Source organism: Colias eurytheme, chromosome 5 (genome assembly GCF_061535395.1).
Source record: "Colias eurytheme isolate Ceu_HAF_F1 chromosome 5, ilColEury1 Martin Lab GWU primary, whole genome shotgun sequence".
In the NCBI taxonomy this organism is placed as follows: Eukaryota; Metazoa; Arthropoda; class Insecta; order Lepidoptera; family Pieridae; genus Colias; species Colias eurytheme.
Window position 1 is genome coordinate 10,350,236 of NC_142984.1, and position 26,345 is coordinate 10,376,580.

At 31.1% G+C, this 26,345-nt stretch overlaps 1 protein-coding gene and 1 long non-coding RNA gene across 2 annotated transcripts in view; both read right to left on the reverse strand.

Moving 5' to 3' along the window:
• LOC149908636 (uncharacterized) overlaps positions 1 to 26,345 on the reverse strand; it is a 306,382-nt gene that overhangs the window by 217,927 nt on the left and 62,110 nt on the right. The window lies entirely within an intron of this gene.
• LOC149908643 (transmembrane protein 135-like) lies at positions 182 to 7,084 on the reverse strand. The gene is made up of 9 exons (XM_090102332.1): positions 6,926 to 7,084; positions 6,238 to 6,371; positions 4,571 to 4,697; positions 4,009 to 4,160; positions 3,581 to 3,671; positions 3,052 to 3,204; positions 1,317 to 1,457; positions 725 to 891; positions 182 to 348 (listed from the first exon to the last, which is right to left on the reverse strand). The coding sequence occupies exons 1-9, from the start codon at positions 7,082 to 7,084 to the stop codon at positions 294 to 296; spliced, it is 1,179 nt and encodes a 392-aa protein (XP_089958458.1). The 3' UTR covers positions 182 to 293.

The window sequence follows — 26,345 nt, forward strand, 5'->3', positions numbered from 1 at the left end:
CTACCATTTTTAAAACGTATTCTAATTGCCCGTATTTGACATTTTACGTGACATTTTAATATTATCGTGTAATACTTTATTGGACGGATAAGTTTTATCCACGGTTTATCCAAGCATTGAAAAATCGGCCCTTAAACTTCAATATCTTAACATATTTCGAAGATATTCAAATATATTAACATTAACGCAATATCTTTGATCAGCACCTTTAATTATAATTCCTATTATTATTCTAATTACATATTACACTATTAAAGTAAATCAGTTCACCTTAACCTAAGGTTAAATTATTTTCATAAGGATGCTCTCTTCACTGCTTCTAACATATTCTTGTAGAGTATTTCAGATCTGAAAAAAAATACGAAGAAATTTCACTATTTATTTTATGCACACAGTAAGGTGAAAATTTAATAAATAAAACAAACTTTAGCTAGTGGCTTCGCTCGCTCATCTCCCAATATTAAAACATATATTTTATCCCATTCTGTATTTCGAGTTGCGACAACTAAATGGATCTCAGTCAAAAAAATTTATAAGATTAATTTTATAAACATAACGTAGAGGTCTTAATATGATGATATAACTATAGCTTGTAGCCTTCATTGTTATATGGGCTATCAAACAGTGAAACAATATTTATAATCACACCAATCGTTCCCGAAATAATCACGAACAAGCAAACAAACTCTTCATGCATGATTATTATAATAAGAAAACATCATACCTTCCATTACTAACGCTTTTTATAAGGTTCACCACATAACTGGGACAAACTTCTGGGTGCATGAAACGTGTGTGGAACAGTATCCCTTGACATACACAGTACATAATAAGAGGTAGAGGAATGTTCTCTGGTAATATCTTCTTTTCGTATAGTGTTGTGGAGTAGATCTGAAAATAAAATGCAATTGAAGAATGAAGGGAAATCCAGAATGCATAGACGTATACTTTAACTTGGTGATATCATTATTTATATGGAGGTTCAAAGAGTAAAAAACCATTATCTTGATTACGTATTATTTTTCTATTGTCTTTGATAAAATTGAATTGATAATTAATCAATGCAGCGATCATAATATAGAGACCGATAGATCTTAAAGAAATTTCTATGTGGATTCTTGTTTGTATTAATTATCTTTCTTTATGTTAACTAATCGAAATTTTAATGTCAGAGTTTTAAAATACTTTATAAGTTGTCGTTCATTACAAGAAAAATTGTTGATAAGTACATAGATTATGATTATATCTAAAGTGTATATTTAAATAAATAAGTAAGAAATTAATAGAATTTACTTTATAAGCTTAGTTATTCTTACCTTGAACGCTCCCGTTAATGCCGCGATCGCGAATCCAAGGTTCGGCTTGAATAGAAACGATAAACCTGCGATGTATCCAGCTGGTAATGCGTACATTGCCGAGTCATAACCGCGCTTACGGCACAGGTAGCAGATGACAGTCTGCAATGGATAACGAACATGTTATAATTATGTGACATAAAAAGTGTCACAGGACGATTACGAACCAATGTGCTTACTGTGGAAGGTAGAGCAAATAAGTATTACTGCTACCAACTAAACTAAGAAAAAAGAGCATGTGGGCCGACCACACAAGTGAAACTTCTATAGCAAGATTCAAAGATACTCCATGACGTGACGGTATTGCCATGACGCGAGCTTGAAATTTTACTCTCAACACGCCTAAAGAAGTTTTATTTCAAAAAAATCCGAATCAGAGAAAAAAAATGTCTATCCAGGAATACTCGGAAATTTTTACGTAAAAATATCTTTAAGTTTAGGTTTCAAATCAAATCATTTACAAAGTTTTAATTCTAAATAATGTTTTACACATGAAAGCCTTCAAAAATAGTCCTTGAAAAACAACGCTCTTATCATACCGACCAACTAAGAAAATGGTTCTACATACTCATAATGGCATATTACATCAAAAGACCACGCTGTAAGCTTACTACGATATTATTTTGTACAAGAACAGATGTGTACTGTAATGTACTGTCTCTTAGGACCTCGTAAATATATTTCACACGATAGCAGCCTCTCAAAATGTATTTTAAAAGAAATATTGCTTTAATATCATTTTAATAGACGGTGATATTTATTTTTCAGTAGCCTTTTAAATATAATAATTAATAAGTATGGTAAAAATATATGCATTGTATGTAATTATTAGTTTAGTTTCGTTAATTTGTATATCTTGGCTCCTAATATAAGACCTGTCTCAGGATGACCCAAAATAGCTCTATTATTAAATAAAGTGCATTTCCACCCATATCTTACCAGTATTATATAAAATTCTTAAAGTGAATTATTTCTACATTTGACCACCGTCATCTAGATCTGACAGCCGTCATCTACATCTGACAGCCGTCATCTACATCTGACAGCCCTCATCTACATCTAACAGCCGTCACCTACATCATACATCCGTTACAATATGTATAGTATTACTAGCTTTCCGCCCGCGGCTTCGCCCGCGTTTTCAAAGAAAAACCCGTTCCCGTAGGATATCCGGGATAAAACCTATCCTATGTCCTTTCTCGGGTATCAAAATATCTCTATACCAAATTTCATGCAAATTGGTTCAGTAGTTAAGGCGTGATCGAGTAACAGACAGACAGACAGAGTTACTTTCGCATTTATAAAATTAGTATGGATTTATTAGAAAAGATTTGAAATGAATATCGATACAACGATGGTTTAATATAATTTTTTAAGTTTAACGGTGCATTTACATCAAACGAACATAGAGCTAGAGCTAGAGCAAGAGCATTCTTTCGTGATCTTTTAGTATAAACTAGAACTGGTATTCAGTGTTGTTCAGTATTAGAACATAGCATAGAATCTTTTCAAACGCACTAAGAACAACGAACGCTCTATGGCTGTTACTAAAAGAATTTGACATGGTGGGGTAAGAATGAGCATTCGCTCCTTTGATGTAAGCACACCGTTACATTACACGGGGGAAGGTATGGAAGGAAATCATTATTAATTTAGTTAGAGACATGAAGAACAGCTAAACAGAATAGTATCGTACTCTGTAGATACCGATATAGCTTCCGAAGAACATGGCCATTTTGAAGTGTCTGCTACGAATACTGGATAGCGCCTTCAAGGGGTTCCCGAGCCGTGGTAGAATAGTCTTAGCCAACGATAATGCTAAACCAGCGCCGAAGTAGATTGATGTACCCTGGAAGAAAAAACAAATTAATAAAAAGAAGCAATATTCATGAATAAAAACAAATCTGGCAAAACATTATAATTAGAGCTTAAATTAAAATCGTAAATGAAAAAGCATTTATTCATGAATAGAAAGAATAACTTTTAGCGACAACACAATTAAGTATCCACTAGAATTATAATTAGTTTTAACTGAAGAAAATATCAAAGTGAAAAAGCGTTTTTTATTTGCATTTTTTACAGTTGTATATTAAAATATAATAAAAAATCGAATAAAATTGGTATCAGTTTCCGCAATATTAAAGCAATTTAAATCAAGCAAGTATATAATATATAAGTAGCTTATTAAAGATTCTTGTAACCTAAGAATCACATACGAAATTTACCTTAAAAATATACTTCAAACAGGGCCCATTGTGAGGACACACGTTCTTGGAATCGTCCGTTTTTCTACGCACTTTCTCCGGTGTAAATAACCTAGAAATAATATCAATGTTAAATATACAGATTTTACTGAAAATACAATTTTGGTTCTTTTCAAGAAAATAATAATCTTTGTTAATTATTTATCTGAGCAAGTATGCAAAAAGTTCACCCGCATCTTCGTTTTCAAAATATGCACATAAATAAATCAAAATTAAACCGAGGCCTCAGGCCAAGCATTGCTACGAGTAAGTAAATTATTATAGTAAAGTATGTTATTTCTATATCTTTTATTAATTTGGAATAATCAATTGAATTTGAACCATAAAAACAATACTGATGAAATGACACCTATTTTTACTACAGAAAACATATTAATTGAAATTCTTACCATAATAAGGGTGTTCTCTTCTCCTTATCTCCCTCTAATCGCATAAGATAGAAGAGGATAGAACTACCCAGCATGAACAAAAATGTTTGCTTCGATTTTGTTAGCGCCAAAACTCCTGAACGGTGTAATGATTGTAACCAGTATTCTATTACCTTTAAAAAATATTAATAAAAATATAACATAGTAATTTGGTATTAAATAAATTAGTTATAATAAGCATGAAACCATCATATTCGAGGAACCAATAATTTTGATACAAGCCAGGTATTGTTTCGTTCGCAAAATTTTGTGAAACTGAAAACGTATCTATTTAGAAAATTAGAGGATCAAGCGTGACTGATTTAAATAAAATTTAATTCATATTTACGTGACGTAATTAATCAGTGCTTTAAAACTTAAAAGTAAACAAAACAAAATCGCCCTTTTCCAAAAAAAAAACAATCATTAATTGCAAAATAAAGCCTTAATTATAAAATAAAATCCTTTCCTAATTACTGAAAATTCTAAAATTAAGCAAGCAACGAGGAATTAATTTGAGGAAAACAATCTTGAAAATACGAACCAAGTTAGTGAATAAGTTGATAACGAGGCCTCTTCGCGAAGGGGGTTCTAATAATATAAATATCCCATTAATCATATTAGGAATCATCAAATAGGTGTAATAGGTGAATTTTCTACCCAAAAGTAATCTGAAAATAATATAATTATATTAATCAGAGACAGATTCATGGGTATTTGTAACTATATATATATATATTAAAAAGCGAGTGTTTTTAGAACCATTTTAATGTAAAACTTTTTGTAGGTAAGTACCTATTTTCTATAGAAACTGATATTTTCTAGATCGGATTTTATATTACGTACGTAGGTTAAGCCCAATGTAACATTACATAATATATTGTTTAAATCACAATCGAAAAAAAAACAATTCAAAAGTACTATAAAATCAGATTATTTGAAAGAGTAAGTACAATATCGTGGTTATTAAGCTAATTATTATTCATAATTAATAAAACATAAGTGCCAAACATCGCGACTTTTATTTATTTGATGTGATTTTTATTTTACGTACACAATGCATGCATTATAATATTTTAAATGTGTACTATATAAACAGACCTATCTATACTTAATATTATAATACTGAAGATTTTGTTTGTTTGTTTGAACGCGCTAATCTTAGGAAATGTTGGTCCGATTTGAATAATTCTTTCAGTGTTAGATAGCCCATTTATCGAGGAAGGCTATAGGCTATATATCATCACGCTAAGACCAATAGTAGCGGAGCAATGCGGGTGAAACCGCGGAGCACAGCTAGTGACTAATATAATATAATACCTTGTCTTACAAAATGAAAAATTACTAATCCTAAAGTAATATTAGAAATATATTCCATAAAGATGGTAAACCTACAAGTGGCAAAATTTGCTGTTTTTCTTTTATTTTCTTTTGATAATCACTCGTTATTTTAGTGCAGAGAACCATCCGACTGTACGAGTCGCGAGCATCTGATAGTGATGAATAATTATTATTAATATTTATGTAAAAAATAACGCAAAAATACTGACTATTAAAAATAATTAATATTCACAACCTTAACCTTAATGTCACATTATTATTGTACTACAGAGAAATTTAACTCGTTTTGTGAGGTACAATAATTTACTATCATGTAAAATTTTTGGGTATAACAACTGTTGTTTTATTTTATGTATTTCGACTTACGTAGGTTTAATATTATAATTGTTAATGTTTGATAATGATATAAAAATAAAATGTTTTTAAATTAATATTTACTTTTATTTTTAGTGAGGAAAGTGATCTTTGCTTTTTTTTTGGATCTACAATATCTTCCCTTATATTAACTTGTAACAGTTAAAATTAAATTAATTATTACTTACTAGCTTACCGCCCGCGGCTTTGCCCGCTTTGTCTAAAACCCAATAAATTATATACTAACACCTTCGTCTTGAATCACTCTATCTATTAAAAAAAACCGCATCCAAATCCGTTGCGTAGTTTTAAAAATTTAAGCATACAAAGGGACATAGGGACAGAGAAAGCGACCTTGTTTTATACTATGTAGTGATTATCATAACAAAAAACAGAGACCATAACCTTTATGTCTAGTCTAGGTCATAAAATAAAATTGGTCAATTTTTAATGCCTTTAAATATATACTTTTGCTGTTATTCCATAAATATATTATGAATAATTAACGTACCTTACCTAAATAAGCAGCCAAGTGACACACATGTTCCACTTATGAGAGACCCTAAAAGGGTCGATCTGAGGTAATATTCTAGAGCTTTCTTTAGTTCCTCCTTTTGTAGTATTTTCTTGCCGCGAATTAAGTTTTGTGCCTGAAAATTAAATAAATGTGTGTGTGTTGAGTTTTTGTAGCTCCACTCCACCGAAATGGCTCTACCGATTCTCATGAAATTTTGTGTGCATATCGGGTAGGTCTGATAGTTAATCTTTTTTTGTATACATAAGTGACAAGAGTATGGTAAAAATTAATAGCGACTAAAATAGGATCAATATTTTATATTTCAGAATTTTAGTGACTCTACTTATTACCAATATATAATATCATTTTAACGCTATCATAATATATGAATAATTCATAACATTATATAAATGGTGCTATAAATTCGTTTCGATGTAAATAATTTAAAGCTGTTTGAGCTTTCACAGATTTAAAACAAAACTGTAGTGGTTGTATTATCGGATTCATTAATATTTACTTATTTATAGATAAATTACAATATATCATTCTTTCGATAAAATAATATGAAATACCAAATAACGGAAAAATATTTAACACAGAAAATTTAACAATATAAATCAAATTGTACATTGAATAATAAAAAAATACAACATTAAAAAAAATTCATATTAAAAAAAGATTATTTACCAAATGTATAATTGCATAGAATCGAGCGCTGCCAATCAATGAATCTTTGTATGTCTGTATGGAGGAAGACCAGCAACTCCTGTCCCAAGGGTGAAGAATCACACTGCAGTGGAGGTCGCTGCAGGCGCTCTCAAACATGTGCTTGCTTATTTCAGCCATTGCTCTGTTAAAAAATTAAAAATATATTATTTAATATAAATATGAAGAATAAGAAGAAATACAACTGTGAAGAAGTTTTTATTTTATATTATGACTGTCGGAAAATCAATGTAAAACAAGTTATAATTGATTAAAATCTGGTAACGTTGTGGTTTGCTATTTTTTTTTCCAATATTTTTCTATGAATAAAAACCTTCTTCAAACTTTACAAACATATCTCTAGGAAAACCATTACTACCATATTTACTCAGCATAACAATTAAATACGATTAGAGATTTCGTTCAAAAAAAATATCAAAATATCCGCACTCTACACAAAACAAAAAGAATACGTAAACATGTTATGCCAAAATGCACATAAACCACAGACCCAGTTGAAACGCTAACACACTTGCACCTACATCTTCATTAGTTTCAATTACATTGATGGAACTCATCTCGCCCTATCTTATTCTCTAACAAACTACTGCCCACGCTGCGAATCCTTTATGGTGCATTTACACTCTGTGACAAACGAGAGGAATAGCCGGGTCTCTATAGCGAGCAGCCTCGCGAAGCAATTGCTGCGCTAAAAAGCTCGATCAGTGTGGATATGGCTCGTCCCAAAAAGCGTGTGTGACGTCATTTTCCTCGGCCGATCCATTTCCACACTGACCAAGCTGCTTCGCAATCTCTATGAAAATCCGCCTAATAAAGAACACGCATATGTAAACAGTGCACTTGTTATTCGCCTTGTAATTTACGTATACGCGTTAAGAACAGTTTTTCGGACATAATCAAAGAGCACTAATTGCGAAAACGAACTTACAAAACATTATTACATTACTGCTTACAAATGTGTAAGCAGCTGTTGTTCGTAGCAATACTCGTATAATATGATTGTTGAGGCGAATGGCGAACACGAATGTGTAAATGCACCATTATAGGCCACACTTTATTCTTAGCCACGTTGGCTTTTATACTTTCAATGGACGTTTAGAACCCTTTCATAGACTTTTCAAGCTCATTTTGTTAGATATGTTGTTATAGATTGTCTAATCTAAAAATGAACGCCCCTCCACTGTGTTTACGCTCACATTCAAAGTACGTGTATAGACGCAATACACACAAATTGGTCTGCCTCATTGGTCGTTCAGTCCTCCAGTCCTGTCCATGCCCGAACGACAGGACCAGTTGGCCAACTAGTGCATAAATGACGCGATGCACGACAGAACGGACGTGTCATTCCGTACATAGCGCACTCTCCCCGCCATACAATGCTAGGCACCTGAACTGATCGCCCGATTAGTTGACAAATCAGTGCGCGAAAGTCAAAGTTTGCAGTAGAATCGCCGCGCGCACACATATAAAAGTGGTTCAATAATTATTTGTCCTCACACATTGAAACAATTAAGTTTAGTGGAAGGGCGTTCATTTTTAGATTAGACAATCTCTATCTTTGTTATGTTAGTAATTGTTATCGGACAAATCGGACTAATTTTCTTGTAATAATAAGCTGATTAAAATTAAATTTATTATGTGTATAACATTGTATTATAAATAAATTATTTGTTTAAAAAATTGTACGACAATAATTGTGGAAGTTAATACATTAATATTATGTAAATTTTTAATACTACAAAAAGTTAAAACAGTGGTAGTATTATGTTTATTTCTGTGCAAAAAAAATATAGGAGAAGTATATATATCTCTGTGAACAAAATAAATTAAGTATAGTATAATCACAGACTACAAGAATGAGTATAATTCATATAAATTTTTGCAAGATAACAATAAAAACCACGCTATTGAAAATGTATAGCTAAGATTAAGGAGAAGATTAAAGCAAAATACATCATTAAACTAGTAAGTAATAAAAAATATTATTAATTTTGCTTATTTATTTTTAGGTAGAAAGGTACATGTTATAACATCCGAACAAATTATCAAATAGTGAAAAACAACTCATTTTTATACAAAAAAATATAATGTGTTTTTACACGTCATATTTTTTTTTATTAATTCCATTGTTAGTCTTGTAGTTAATTGCCAAGAAATTATCCCACGAAAGATTATAACAGATGAGTAAGTTAACCGGTCTCTTAAGAAATAAAAATAATATAGATTAACCATTGAACAGGGCATTTAGCGTTATATGAAATATATAAGAAATGATCATTATTATACTAGTGAATACCAATGAAAGTTTCGTCAAAATCGATTCTTCTAATGTCGAGATCACTACATAGTATTTAAAGCAAAGTAAATGTATCTATAAAACTACACAACAGATTTTGATGCGATTTTTTAATTGATAGAGTGATTCAAGAGGAAGATTTTAGTTTATAATTTTTTAGGGTTTAAACAAAGCGGGCGAAGCCGCGGGCGAAAAGCTAGGACTTCCAACAGTAAGTAAATACTTTTCGCCTGCTTTTTTAGGAATAGAATACAATATAGTATTTGCTATATTCTGTTTGTTTGTATATAACAAAGCAAATGACCCTCAAGGAACATAAACACATTTAAATTGAACAAAATGATTTACAATTTACGTAATTGAGTGCCATTTGCTTACAATGTACTTAGGTCTTAGTATTAGCTCTTACTGACCTTGAGCTGATTGACATCGTTATATAAACAATAATATCACTATAGAGATGATTAACATTAGAACAGAAAACATGTGAAAAAATGTATGTAAGTATTGAAGGTACGATGTTTTTGTTGTTTGTTCCAAAGTACAAATTCTCATATTTAAGGTTAAGGTACCTAATTTATAATTAAAATTTTATAACTTCAAAGATAACCGTGTGCTTGTGTTTCATTACCTTCAATTATTATTTTAAAACTAACAAAATACATTTAAACTCGGATTTAATTTTTATTAAAAAACACTAATTTTAACTGTAAAGCGGGCTACTCACACACCTGCCGCAGGGACCAAATTAAAAAGCCAAAGATGGCCAATTTAAAAATTGCCCCTGTCTGTCTATACACATCACAATTAAGGAGGCAATTAAGGGTGCAATTTCCAATATTGCCCCTGGGGCAGGTACGTGAGTAGCCGGCTTTAAGATGCAAAAACTTATAAATTACGTACGTTACGTAATTATATTTTCCGACTTCCTTTGAAATAGAGGTTATCGACTCCATTCGGCTTTAGATAAGAAATCTAGCTTTATCAGATAAATCTTCATTAATGCTATTTCACATTTGTTTACATAATGATTGGGCTTTATTGACCATTTGCTTTACTATGTATGTAATACTAGATTTCCGCCCGCGGCTTCGCTCGCGTTTTCAAAGGAAAGTTATAGTTCCCGTTCCCGTGGGATTACCGGTATATAACCTATCCTATGTGTTAATCCAAGTTACCCTCTATGTGTACTAAATTTCATTGTAATCGGTTCAGTAGTATTTGCGTGAAAGTGTAACAAACACACAGACATCCTCACAAACTTTCGCATTTATAATATTAGTAGGATAGAGATAGGATGTATGAAGAATTAAGAATATTGTTTTTTATGGAAAACCATACGTGGTATGGTTTTTATGGAATGGGCTAAGATGTATACCTACATACAGGCTATCCAAGTGTGCTTTTATTTTTAATGGATAATCTTTTTTAAATGCGCAGAAAATCTTATTGTGAATAAGTCTCATAATAATATGTGAATACTGGATGTTTATATTAGGAAAAAAAAAAAAAATAAATACGTAGCATGGTCATAATATTATACCCCCAAAGTTGAGTATTTACCATGGGATACTAACTTTTATTCATAGAGTGAGCAAAATTTATTTATAAGTTCTGCAAATAATTAAATTAATAATTACATTTTATTTCATTTTACGATACAACATATTCTTTACTTTTGCAATGAACACATTTGTTTAACCATAGACTAATAGAGCTAGCGCGCAAGAGCAACTTTTGTCTCCGCAATCATTTTGTCTCTCCCATAAACTGTACCTATCCATACTAATATTATAAATGCGAAAGTAACTCTGTCTGTCTGTCTGTTACTCAATCACGCCTAAACTACTGAACCAATTTGCATGAAATTTGGTATGGAGACATTTTGATACCCGAGAAAGGACATAGGCTACCTTTTATTGCGAAATATGTACCACGGGCGAAGCCGGGGCGGACCTCTAGTTTCGAATATTTTTAATTTATAAATTTCATAATACATAACACGATAATCAATTTCCTCTGAAACGATAAAAAGCAAAACAAATGAAGAGATAATGCCATGGGGGAATAACCTTTCATCAAAATATCAGATAAAGGGATTACATCGTACGGAATAACTACTGTATTGCATTTATTAACAACATGACTGCATGTAAATAATACCAAATAAAAACATGTTTTTTAGAATGTTAACAAGACGAAAACCCGATTGAGACACATTTCAATTTCTTAATTTTTGCAATCTTCAATATTCTCTTAAATTAGTATGTGATTTTGTTTAAAGTTTAAATGACACCTGAGCCACAGCCTGAACTAAACATTACCAGCCAGTATAATAAGATCCCTGTGTTCATAAGAATGTATTATAGACACTTAATTAATATTAATTTTTATTATGACCACAGTTGACAGATACATATCTGTATATTGTGTTATGACTCTACATTGTCGTAGTACGACGAGAGATATTTCGCTCTGCATCCTATTTATGAACTTTTTACAACTATATTAAAAATTAATAGAGATATATTTTTATTGCATTTGCCAATACCTTTAGAAATATTTAATACATCTTTGTTTTCCGGATTCTTTCATTCCCTCTACACTTGTTGAGGTAAAATAAAAACACAAACTCTACACTTGTAGAGGAATTTCAAATAATACACACATCTTAAATATGCTTTCTCCCTTCTTTCTTCTTAGTCCCTCCCTTCTTCTTAGTTTATTTTTGATCTAGGAAGTAGTTACTAATTACTTCCTAGATCAAAAATAAACTATCACACATCACAAATAAAACAACACATTTATCATCGTATATACCTATAAATAACTACATAAACCAAATTAAACTACCTGTACCTTAACTAAAAATATCCCAGAGCCTTAAAATCTCTCCCTCCTTATAAATCTTCTCTTTTCTCCTTTCAAGAACAAAACAAAACACCTTTTTCATAACAGAAATCACAACCTAATTACTTGAATGATGCGCGCGCGGCCTCTCATAGCAAGCTACTAATTGAACTCTAGCCGTGACTGCGCGCGCGCATTGTAGCGTATTTGAGCCAATATATCAACAATATTTACTGCCAATCGTTTATTATTTGTAATTGATTTGTGGGACTTTAATAACATGTTTATTGTCAATAAAATTATTTGTGTGTTGGTCAATTTATATAAAAACTAGCTTTCCGCCCGCGGCTACGCCCGCGTTTTGAATGAAAAAAACCGCATAGTTTCCGTTCCCGTGGGATTTCCAGGATTGCGTCATTTTCCCGGGATAAAAAGTAGCCTATGTCCTTTCTCGGGTATCAAAATATCTCCATACCAAATTTCATGAAAATTGGTTCAGTAGTTTAGGCGTGATTGAGTAACAGACAGACAGAGTTACTTTCGCATTTATAATATTAGTATGGATTACGATATAAATACCTGGCACGTACTTGACATGTTGCCCTAGGGTTCATCTCATGAGTTGTGACGTCATAGATACCTAATATTCTATCTTTGTTAACTAACGACTGTTTCATAACGTTCATCATATTGTCTAGTTCTAGTATGTAGCTTTATCTATATGACAAATATAATGTTCAATCGATGATAAATTTTGCATGTTTAAAGAAAAATTAAAAGGTTTTAGGTTTTAGTGCATAGGTATGAATACATTGGTAAAATTTAAAAAAAAAAGTAAAAATACGTGTACGAAACTTGATTTATTCGTTTGATAACATGAATTTCTTAAAAATGAAAAAAACAATATCGACAAAAGACCACATCAAATAAATCATACAAAGTACTAAAATACCGAATGTAAAGGATCAGAATAAATTTAAATTATATCCGATAATCAAACGGTTAAATGTTAGTTTAATTTAATGAAATATTAAAGCATGATAATTCATTTATTAAAAGAAACTGATTGTGTGTAAATTTAGCCCGCGACCTACGGTATATAATTGACTCTTCGATTAGCATAGCTTTGTAGGAAGTGAAAAGGCATTACCAGGCTGAAAACAAAATATAATTAGATATAAATAATTTTCAATATAATGTTCTTTTTCCTATTTTACTCTACTAAAATCTATATATATATAGATTTTAGTAGAGTAAAATAGGATATAATATATATATATATAAAACTCAAAGGTGACTGATATAGTGATCTATCAACGCACAGCCCAAACCACTGGACGTATTGGGCTGAAATTTGGCATGCAGGTAGATGTTGGACGTAGGCATCCGCTAAGAAAGGATTTCCCGAAATTCTTGCGGGAACGGGGAAAAACGGGGATGCACGTACAAAGTCGTGGGCGGAAGCTAGTCTATAATATAGATAAGAGTTATTATGTCGAAAATATTATGTACCTACGTGTACAAAATTAACTATTTTATAACGCAAGTTTCTTTGATTATATTTATAGTTCTTGTAGAAAGAATTAATTACAACTTGTACTGTCTGCATCACCTTTATAACATTAAACAAGAAACTTTGTATTCCAGTAAAAATAAGGAATTTATTTCGTCTATATGAAATGTTATTAAGTTAAAAGAACTAAAATGAAGCATTCGTCCACTGTATATTTTTGTTTGAAATACCTACTATAGAAATCCTTGTCATACATATTAATAGGTTTTTGTTAAAACTTTTATTGTTCCGGCCATGCAAATTTTTGCAACTGTTTTATTTTCACAAAAAATATCAAAAACATTGAAGCACAATGACATATTCGAGTGAAATAACATTCGTATAATGGTACGTATTTTTCGCAAACAATAGTGCGAAAATATCATAAAATTTTCATTAATTAACCTAAGTAGTAAGTACGCTATGTTCTAATTAATCCATATATTCTTTCTGATTGTTGTTGAAATGAAAAGTCAAATGAAAATTTTTGGGTAATATTATATGTTTTTTGTTTGGTGGAATAAAATTTTACGTTAATTGATTTTGATGGTATTATTGTAATATTTTATGTAGTACTAGATTTCCGCCCGCGGCTTCGCCCGCGTTTGCAAAGTAAAACCCGCATAGTTCCCGTTCCCGTGGGATTTCCGGGATAAAAACTATCCTATGTGTTAATCCAAGTTACCCTCTATATGTGTGCTAAATTTCATTGTAATCGGTTCAGTAGTTTTTACGTGAAAGAGTAACAAACATCCATACATCCATACATCCATACATCCATACAAACTTTCACATTTATAATATTAATAGGATTAAACATTATTGTGTTCTTTAGTTCAAGGCACGTTCGAACGTAAAAAAAAAACAAAGTGAAAAAATGATGAATATTTTTTTTGCCGGAGACAATTGCATCGAATATTTAAGCTCGTAAAAAGAAGTTATGTATCAATAAAATTTTTGTATTGCATTTTTGTATATTTCAAGGATAGTAAATATAAAATTGTCAAGTTAATAAAAAAATATGTTTTTTATATCTTAACTACATACTTTACCTAAAACCTTCGCTTCTCTGTTTATTTTTACTCTTTTTATGTGAATTATTGTAAACAAAACACTACATATGTTTTAGCGTAGGTTATCATTTGAAAGATAAATTAGTACATGATTATCTAATTTGAAATCACAGTTATCATCAGTCATCAATAATGTATTTATTAAGCTAATGATTGAGCATATAATTAGCATCAACTATCACTGCAGGATGTGATATTAGTCCGATATAATTAATTAAGAGCTGTGAAAGATAATTTGTATAATTTTCTTAATTATTATGTAATTTAATTGGTCTTCTTTGCGCTACTGCTTGCCCTGACTCCACCCGGGTTGTATTTATCTCTCACTAGCTGTGCTCCGCGGTTTTAACCTCGTGATTTCGTTTCTGTTGGTCTTAGCGTGATGGTATATAGCCTATAGCCTTCCTTGATGAATGGGTTATCTACCACCGAAATAATTTTTCAAATTGGACCCGTAGTTCCTGAGTTTAGCGCGTTCAAACAAACAAACATACTCTTCAGCTTTATAATATTAGTATAGATGAGTCACGGTAATCCAGGTTGTGGAGATACTACATCTCTATCATCTATTTCACTACATAGTTTATAGCAAAATCACTTCCCACGTCTGTCCTAATATCCGTATGTGAGTACGCGTAGACCTTTAAAACAACAGATTTTGATGCAGTTTTTGAAGTGAAAACTTCTTTAGCGGCGTTGGTATAAATTCTTAAGCTCTCGTCAGGACACGTGGCCTGATCGAAAAAGCGTAAGACGGCTTTTTTTAGCCCTTATATTCCATGCGTAAGACGGATACCATTCCAAAATATCAAACATGCTCAACGTTAATAATCAAGTTTTCACTTCTGCCGGCACTCCCGGAGTGCAACCCGTCTTTTTTTTTAATAGATAGCGTAAGTTAAGAGGAAGGTTTTAGTATTTAAGTTATCAGATTTTAGACAAAGCGAGCGATACCGCGTGCGGAAAGCTAGTTAAAAATATGGGCAAATTAGAACAATCCAGAATTAGATTGGCATTCCAACAAAATTGGCACTAGAACCAATATGAAACCGACTAGTTCCTAACAATATACTAGGACAAACACGCCTTTTCAATTACAGGGAGTATCGTGGCTTAGCTTTAATTCGCTTAACTTAATCTGAAGTAGATTATTTCGGAACTGTACATAAGTATTTGCATTGAAATAGTCTTTCGTATTCAAATTGTGGCAAATGTTGGCTACAACTGCGAAAGACGAAGATACATTTATTTAGATACTAGCTATGCTCCTCGGTTTTACCCGCAGTGTTCCACTCCTCCTGGTCTTAGCGTGATGATATATAGCCTATAACTTTCCTCGATAAATGGGCGATAAATCTAACACCGAAGGATTTTTAAAATCTGACCAGTAGTTCCTGAGATTAGCGCGTTCAAACAAACTCTTCAGCTTTATATATTAGTACAGAGTATAGATGGTCTAGCTGTACTGGCAGACGTTGTTCTGCATAACTCTTATCACTTAGGGATACCAAAAATTGATGGTGGCTGATTCTCAGATCTACCCAATAGGCACGCAATTTCGTGAGCATTGGTGCAGCCGTTTCGGGGGAGTATGGTAACTAACATTGTATTATATAAATAATAGAAAATTCGATCACGAGGCGGGACTCGAACCTGCATCCTTTCACGCCATTCCTGGGGCGGATGCCTGACCAACCCATGATCCCATGCAGCATAAAGCATTTGAATGCCATAAAACCAAAAATATCAAATTCAACAAACATTGTGTCACGAGTATATATACATATTATTTCTGTCTCTTTGTTTTAGTGGTTAGTATGTTATAAAAGGGAAACTCCAGGTCTGAGTGGTTAAGTGTAACCATTTGTTCACATGGACCAGGTTAAGACCAACGAAATAACTTTCATGCTATTTTTTATTTTATTTATTACTAGCGGTCCGCCACGGCTTCGCCCGTGGTACATATTTACGTTTTCTCTACATAAAAACCCATCCTTGTACTTCAAGGAATATAATAAAAAAAGAATTATCGAAATCGGTTCAGCCGTTCTCGAGTTATGCGCTTACCAACACATTTTGCGATTCATTTTTATATATAAGATTATTACCATGAATTATCTAGAATTATCTACCATGGGTTTAATTTAAATTCCGTTGTTGTTTTTCGAATATTGTACAAGGTAACATGATATATTGTGACTTCAAAAATTAATTTTCAAACGATACGATACGATAAATGATTTTATCGGGTACAGATAGTAAAAAAGACCGTTAAAAAATAATAAGAGGTTTTATTTTATTTATTTTGTATAAAGTTACAATGTTTTTCTCAACATAATTATATTTTATTTTCTTACAAAAAGCGTTAACGAATTAAGTATTAATACACTTGAACAATTACTTGCCCTTGAATAAAGATTTAAAATTATATTATTATTTATTATTACCTATATCTGTACATAATATCTGTATATAGAACATAGCCTTTGAAGTGAAAAGAAAAGTGTTCGTTTTGCATGCCTTGCCTTGTGACTTAACAAAAAATAAATAAAAATAATTAACCGGATTGGTCGAGCCGTTCTCGAGTTTTAAGCTTTGCAACACATGGGTGTTTCATTTTTATTTATATAATTTATTTAGGTATTTGAATAGAGGATTGTAAGGTTATAAGTTAATTTGTAATTCAAACACGCTAAATGACTGCATGAAAAATAAATTATAGCAACGAATCGTTAATAGATTCAAATAAAAGCAAGCAGAAATATTTCTGAAATTGAAAAAAAATATATACAAACAACATTAACATAAACCATAATTATTGTATTTTTATAAATATTATAATTAATAAAAATAACGACAACCTCCCCAGTTACCTACCAACCCTAAAATATCCCAACTACTTTAATATTTTTTTTTATAAATATTAAAATTACGTACCAACAAAATATTTCACACAGACACACACACAACACAACCACTCCTTTTGATGGTATAATTTTAACTGACGGTTAAAATGCTATGTGTTTTGGTTTTTATCTTCCTGTTTGACGTTTGATAAAAGTTTGAATCACATATGACTCAAACTTCAGGACGTCACTATACATACGTATGAATGAATAATTTTCAAGTGCACCACTCCCAAATTTTATACACTACATAATATTATGAAATAAAAATATATTATTGTGCACCAAAATAATATTATGTACCTATGAAGTTAAAATCAAAAATAATAGGTAATTTAATATTTCTGACTTTAATATTTCAAGACTTGAAAGTTGCCTGGTAGAGATATCTCAAATATAGAGCAGTCATTTGTAAAAATATAAATCAGTAAATAAACCATTACATATTATACTAGCTTTCCGCCCGCGGCTTCGCCCGCGTTTTCAAAGAAAAACCCGCATAGTTTCCGTACCCGTGGGATTTTCGGGATAAAACCTATCCTATGTTATCCTCAATATTATGTGTGCTTAATTTCATTGTAATCGGTTCAGTAGTATTTGCGTGAAAGAGTAACAAACACACACACATCCTCACAAACTTTCGCATTGATAATATTAGTAGGAAGTAGGATTAGTTAATTTAATAATATCTAATTCTAAACAGATCGTCCAAAAAGTTTAAACCACAGTTAAAACCCAGTTTACTCACATGTTAGTCTAAGGTGCTGTTAACTATTTATACACGTAAAGTTTATCACTGAGTATACCAAATACTATTTAATTAAAATTGTACTTACTTAATTCTGAAAAAAATCCAATCGATTAACCAATAAAAATATATATTTTTACCAGATTAAATTGAAAATATATAAAACGAGATTAAACAATAACACTTAATTTCATGAAAATTAAAAATGTTGTGTGGTTTTATGAAACCACGGTAAAAGTGAAACTTAGGCACAAAATTATCGTATTTGTACGATAATTATCGTACGGTTCGACCGTCACGTGACATGCGCTACACAGACCAAAAAGTTTGTACGATGTAATAAAAGTTTCACTTTAATAATTTTTAACCAAACGTTATGTAAAAATCTACGACTCAGGCTTATTAGGCTTCGTGTTTTAATAAAAAAGGTTCTTCATAAAATTTTACCGTTCCTAAAAAAGTGGAAACCTTCAAAAATACATACAACCCTTAAAAACAACGAACTTAACAGTACCCGTATATAATAAAAATTATATACGCAGCCATTTACAGATGAAACTGTGTACTGGCAGCCCGCCAATACAATTACTGCTTTTGTAGTAAGAGCTGCTGAAAAATTATAATATCATCAAATTTTCATAGAAGATTATATTTGCTCTGTTTCTTTTTTAATTGTATTTTTACATTTATTTTCAATGGTTAAAAATAATTAAATCAGTCCAATACCACTAAACCTTTCTAATCTATTCAATATTTGTTCTGTTTTTGCTCCGAAATAACTAAAATTCTTTCGAGCTCTTGTTCATTAGTTTAGTTAGGGCTAATTTTTCAATCCTTGGTTAAAACTTATTCGTCAAATAACGTATAAAACTACCATTTCAAAATGGATTCTTATTGCCCGCAATTGACAGTTTACAGGTGACATTTTAATATTATCGTGTAATACTTTATTGGACGGATAAGTTTTAACCAGGGATTGAAAAATCGGCCCTTAACGTACAAAAAATATATGTAAAATATTTAGAATAAATATACTGCATTGGTATTAATTGTTTCTTGAAAATTAACTTTGATTTTCTCTGTAAACTTTTCCTTATAATTTTAAGGAAATTGAAAAATAATAATATCTTAAATGATGTAATCATACACTATTATACTGTTATTAACTCCTGTCTTTCAAATAACCTTAGCTCTTGTTTGTTTGTTAGAAATAGCTATTTTTTACTGGAAAATCAATCAAACGCAGGATAAACGGATAAAAAAGTATATAAATATCCAATAATAAGCGTCTAATGCATTTTTTACTTCGACTATTGTTCTGTAATAATACATTTGCATATTATTTCTATGCTGAACCTAACCTAAGTATAATATTAGCTAACTAGTAAAATGAAGATTAAATTAATAAGACTATTGTCACCGAACTGTTTATTGGATCATAATATTATAATATGAAATTTATTTCAGCAAACACAGATCAATAGTTTTTTGAATATTTGTGAGACTTATTACAACTTATTATACGAATATGAAGCGTACTTTTCAGACGTGCTAATTGGGGCTATTACATACACATACAGCCGATTTCTGAATTGAGTATTTAACATTGAGTCTGACGTCTCAAACCAAACTCAAATGCAGCTTAAATATTTTCTTGTATGTGACATAAGGTTTCTCAAACCTTAATTTAATCGATTCTCAATTCAGAGACCGGTCTTTAGAATGAATAAAAAATTTCGCTAGCTCTTCAACTATTCGTAAGTGGACCAGCTAAACAACTCCAAAACTCACGGTAGATTACCTTTGTGGCAGATAAAGTATGCCAATTTTTGAAGAGCCGTTTTGTTTTTACTTTAGTAACGATCGCATTGTTAGCGCGAAGCTGCTGCTTAGTACTGCGTAAGGTTAATTAATAGGAGTTCTTTTAATTATCTATGTGTCTATCTGTTTGTTATCTTTGAGCTCCTAAATATTGAATATATTCTTGAAAAAGATACGATGTTTTAAATTAAAGAAAATACACTTCTTAAACAATATTGAACTACATAATATTATTAGAAAATTCGAAACCCGTTGAGCACAGTGGACACGGTCCTATTGCTTTAGAGATTGTGTGTCTATACCTGTTTTTTTTTTGGTTCATTTATGTACGATTTATTTATATTTACAAACAATTTTCTTTCACTTGTCTAACTTCCCTCACTTTACAAACAAGACAGCGCTTTTCATATATTAAACTCTACCAGCAAGATATTAATAATTTCATATATAAATGTTTCCAAGAAACTAAAACACAAATAAGTAAACATTGTAGAAGCACAATATGATAGATCTAAGAAATAGCTATTCGTTTAATCGTTTAAGCTGTACTCGATACATCAATGTTTATTGATACCGATCGCACCCTTCAGCACTTGTCAATAAGCGCTATAATGGCGTGGATGTAAAATTCTTTAGAATGATAAAGTTGCTCCCTGTAATAGAGCATGTGATGTGCCTAGTTTTTTTTATGTTTTAAATGTATAGAATTGCAGTGAACAATTTAGGTTGTTTATGGACTTTAATTAGAAAATAGAGTTGCTTCTGTGTCCCAATAAAACGAATACTCCCCGTAGATAATGATACTACCTACTTATGTATGAATATGACCTACACATAGGAGGCCTGTGAAAATGGATTCAAAATTAATTAATTAATTTATTTATTCATCTTCATCTTCATAGATACATACACATACACTTGAAGCAAGTCAACATTACGCAAATTACAATCAAATCGTCAAATTATTAGTTTCAGCTTATTCAGTTGGCTTTAAAAAAATCTTTTATCCTACTGGTGGGTTCAGACGCTTGCATTCAAAGTGACATTCAACGAGCATAAGCACGGGCACAAGCATGTAAGCATTTGCTTGTACCATAAGCGCACGGGCTGCTTGCCGGGCTGCTTGCCAGGCTGCTTGCCACGCGTCTGACCGTACCATCACTACATAGTATAAAACAAAGTCGCTTTCTCTGTCCCTATGTATGCTTAAATCTTTAAAACTACGCAACGGATTTTGATGCGTTTTTTTTTAATAGATAGAGTGATTCAAGAGGAAGGTTTTAGTATATAATTTATTATGTTTTAGACAAAGCGGGCGAAGCCGCGGGCGGAAAGCTAGTGCTATATAAATTTCATCTGTTATTTCTTGACATTAATCCAAATCCGATCAGTGTTTCAAGCATTAAAATTTAACAAGTCTGTCTAGACATACTTACATTTGGATTTATAACTCTATTTTTTGGATTTATAACTTTTTTCAACTTTAAATTTGGTTATTATTATACAATTTTGTTTGTTGAATTAGTCTCTTCATAGATAAGAATAGGTAATTGAAAAGCTTGTAAAAAACCGTCTACCCGAACGGAGCCGGGCGAGCAGCTAGTATTTCATAATATTGAAATGCCGGGATATAAATCATTGACTACATTAACCAGTATTAGCTAATACCAACATTGGAAAACATTTCTAAGATTTTCCATTTATGTCTAATACTGAATATGGAATCCGAATAAGCATACATCTTACAAGCGAATCTTGTATGAATACTTCACGGTATTTACATAATAAACTACGAAGATCTGGAGATTTATTCCAAACTTCAATTTCCTAACGGCTCTACGTTTAATCTATTCACGGTGAAATTGAACTAGAGTTAGGGACTACACACATTTATACGTAAGTACATAATGTATTAGTTCGTAATTGATCACTTAGTAATTACTTAGATATTATGTATTATCAGTCGTGGAAAATTTCTTTTGTAATAAAAAAAAAGGTTTATACCGACATGTATACCACTATACTAGTTAACTTAGTATGCGATGATCGCTGTATTTTTTATTTAATCGTCAATATCGTTTATTATTGCATTAATCTTAAAGGTTGTCTATGTTAAAATAGTTAGGTTTCTTTCGGCTGTTACAATGTTCCTTTTAATATTTATGTTTTCAGGCACCCCCGTATTGTAAGCAGTTTGACAGGTGGCTTCATAATTATCTGTAAAGAGGGATTTCCTTAATTTATGAGAAAATTTAACGTTGTAGTTTAATTTTAAAATAATTTTGATTGCACATTATTAAGGCTTGTTTTATCCAATTACCAAAAATACAAATCTGCTCGCAATAAATATCCCCTTTCAGTGAAAAAACAGCGTTATGTTTTCCATCGACGTACAAAACGACTAGCTGCGAACCACTGCGTACAAACGTGTGACCACCCTCAGGATATTTACCAACGACCACGCCCATACCTCGTAGCTAGTGTATGCAACACTATGCGAAATTAAAATTGGCCTCAAGCCAATATAATCTCATAGTGAATGTATTTATCACCACAGGAGCTAAGTGGATGAGCTTAGATGAATTTATCGTTGATGAAGAGCAGGAATTAAGCCCAGTTGAACACACAAGTTTTGACAGTGGAAGCATGAGCTGTCACGTTTTATTTGTAGTAGTATGATGGATTCTTCTTCTGTAAGTTTGTGGTTAATTAATCTGTCTTTTGGACTTAAGATGGTGGGGTTATTGATACAATTAATCCATTCTAAAGGTCCATAAATGTTCTATAGAGACACTTTGGTATACTTGCTTGTCCTTATAATATAAGGTATTTGTAAGCCAGTAGTAACGTAATTATTGACGTCACCAATATTTGTTTTAATTATAAACTACTATTTTAAGGTAAAAACAACAAACTACGTATATTCCGAATTTCCCGTTAGAATATTTTTCACATTTACGTAATACACATTTAGGACAATCGTAAAAACGAGACTATTACGGTTTTGTGGTTTCAATTAAGTGTTTAAATGTTAGACTAATTTATTTGTGTTGAAAATAATGAAGAAGAATATCCTTCCTTATAAGTTATAACCTCCGTATACCATAAAAGACTTGGATTAAAACCTAATAAATACATTGCGTATAAAACATAACGAGTGCGGATAAAAAATTTGAAACGTCATATTATCATTTATATTTCTCTCCCTCTTTTTAACCGACTTCAAAAAAAAGGAGGAGGTTATCAATTCGGCGATATATTTTTATATCTTTTTCTGATAGTAAAGAATCTGGCTTCTTGTCTCGGCTTCGTCCCGGGTTGATCAGGGAAAAAGAGACAGAATCTACATGGTACCTACTTGGTAAATATAGAGATTTTTTAAGAAGTCATTGCACCCATCACATACACGATCTAGTTTTTTTTGACAATAAAATGACAAAAAAATCGAAACTTTCCTCTTCATAATATAAAAGATATACTGTAACGTTATATTTTTTTATTATTGTCATTCGAATAAAGTAAAATATTTTATTATTATCCTTAACACTGTCGTAATGAAAACCGCATATTATTATTTTAGTTACAAGCAAATATTTTTTGAGGATAACCTTAATTTGTACTTATGTACTTTGATTATAATATGTATTTTTTACCTTTTGTATGTTATTCAATTTAATAATTAAAAGTACAATATGTAAAATACAATGTGTATGAGTAAAATCATTTTTGTATAATTATTTTAAGTCCGGAATGGGTGTACCAATTGATTTCACAATTTTCCTACGTTGAGAAAGCTATTAATGTTTGAAGATTAATTATTTTTCTCGCAAATAAAACCATTCTGAGATTATCAGCCTTATTTGACACCAAACACTTTCTAAATGGAGATGTTTTTTATTTATTATTATTGCTTATTAATAATTGTTATAATATGTTTAGATCAAAATTAAAATTAAATTGATTAAATTTGTACATACTTGCATCTGTTTGTTTTTTTCTGTGTATTATGTAAATCTTTAATGCACACACATGTGTGCATTAAAGTATTATCTATCTATCTAAGTTAAGGAAGGTTTTTGAATAATATAGCCCCTACCTGAAATGCATAATATTATAATATGTTTCATTATAATAATTACAACGTAGATCCATTTAAAAAATGCAATGTCTGTTCTGTTTTATCGAATAAGGAAAAATATGAAAACCAGTCGTTCATTCATCACGACTGAATAGGTATTGAGTGAACCGAAATAAGCAAAAGATGGTTTTTTAACATTAATGTTTGTAAACGAGTGTTCTTTAAAGACATAGGGTATTGTTAGGAAATGTTAATGTGGACATGACTGCAAAAAAAATTAAAATTTTCTGAAATTTATTATCTAATCTAATATCTAATACTTATCTAATATCTATCTAATATCTAATATATATATTATAAAGGCGAAAGTTTGTAAGGATGTATGGATGTATGGATGTTTGTTACTCTTTCACGTAAAAACTACTGAACCGATTACAATGAAATTTAGCACACATATAGAAGGTAACTTGGATTAACACATAGGATAGTTTTTATCCCGGAAATCCCACGGGAACGGGAACTATGCGGGTTTTCCTTTGCAAACGCGGGCGAAGCCGCGGGCGGAAATCTAGTATTATTATAATAAAGTTTTACAGTGTTTGTTGTAGCTTTTATTTTCAAATACGAGTCAACTTGACGTGTTTTATTAATTTTGCAGTACCTAAGAGTTGGAATTGCTTACTCACATTACACGTTTTACCCCAATTTCAAAAATAGACGACGTGACAAATATTGTAAAGTTTGTGGGTGTGATATTTTTTCCTTATTCTAAACAAGCATTAAGCTAAATAAAATTTTCTAATTACTAATATCTTGAGACGTGGTAGTAGCATTACTTTGTTACAAAAAAAAATTGACATAATATGAAGACATTAACGCTAATAACAATAATTATTGTTCTTTATTGTGTACAATACAAATCAGTCTGAATACCAAAACAGTAGTCTAATTTGAAACTTTATTCAATATTACCTTCAAATAAATAAGACTTGTGACGACAGATGTTTTCATTAGATTTAGATAACTACTTTTATTATTTTTAAACCACATTAATTAAATCCAAATGATTGTAACTCCGTACTGCTTTGACTAGGATTTCTCATTCGAAAACCAATACCGAATTTGCTTCTTTCAATTAGTATCTACCACAAAGATGCCAAAAATAAAAATATTTTTTCCGATATACGTAGACACTGCGTATAAAGTAGTACGTGAATAGTAAGTACAAAATATAATTAATAAAAAACTTAATAAAACAGTTAATTTTTCGTAACGCAGATTTTCAATTGTGTCCTGTCCTTATGATTTTATTATCAAGATAATACGAGCATTCTGCCTGCGCCCGCTGTTGTCAAAACCTAATAAATTATATACTAAAACCGTCCTCTTGAATCACTCCATCATTAAAAAATCTGCATCAAAATATTTTCCGTAGTTTTAAAGATCTAAGCATACATACGTACGGACAGACGCGACTTTATTATACCATGTAGTGTACAGTGTACACGTCTCCCTCTTGGGATAAATTAGTAGTTACTATGAAAGAAAAAATGTTAAATAAAATATTGAAATATTTATAATATTTATTTACCAGAAAAAACCATTTAACATTCGTCTTATCCACACTGCGTCACAGAGCTACGCCGAGAGACGAACATCTCATCATTCATTAACGTCAGACCCTTGGTGACTTATTCGCTATATCTGAAGTCCTGCCTTTGTTCCCTGCAAGCTCCTAGGCTACATTGTTTTATTTCCTAGTCCCGTCATTTTTCATTAGCTTTACTTTTCCAAAGGGTTTTTAATATTCATTCCTAGATGGTCTGCGTGATAGATGCGTTTTTGTTTCATGGAATGTTTGTTTTCATTTCCTTGTTTTTTTTAATGTTTTTTTTTCAGTAAGGTGAATAAGAGAGCTGGCCATTAAGAAATGATACTTTCATATTTATTTATATTATAGGTAAAACATACCCATGTCTTGATACTAAGGCATCAAGTTCGCATCGACAAACCATAATACGTTTGTAATCAATAATCTTTTAATTTTCCTTATTACA

Excerpts from the sequence above, each read along its gene's own strand:
- LOC149908643 (XM_090102332.1), bottom strand. The coding sequence starts at position 7,084 with ATGGCTGAAATAAGCAAGCACATGTTTGAGAGCGCCTGCAGCGACCTC. Across the intron at positions 4,698-6,237 it reads TCACTTGGCTGCTTATTTAG|ATTACTTTTGGGTAGAAAAT; the intron begins GTAAGGTACGTT and ends TATTATTTTCAG. Across the intron at positions 4,161-4,570 it reads TCAACTTATTCACTAACTTG|GTAATAGAATACTGGTTACA; the intron begins GTTCGTATTTTC and ends TATTTTTTAAAG.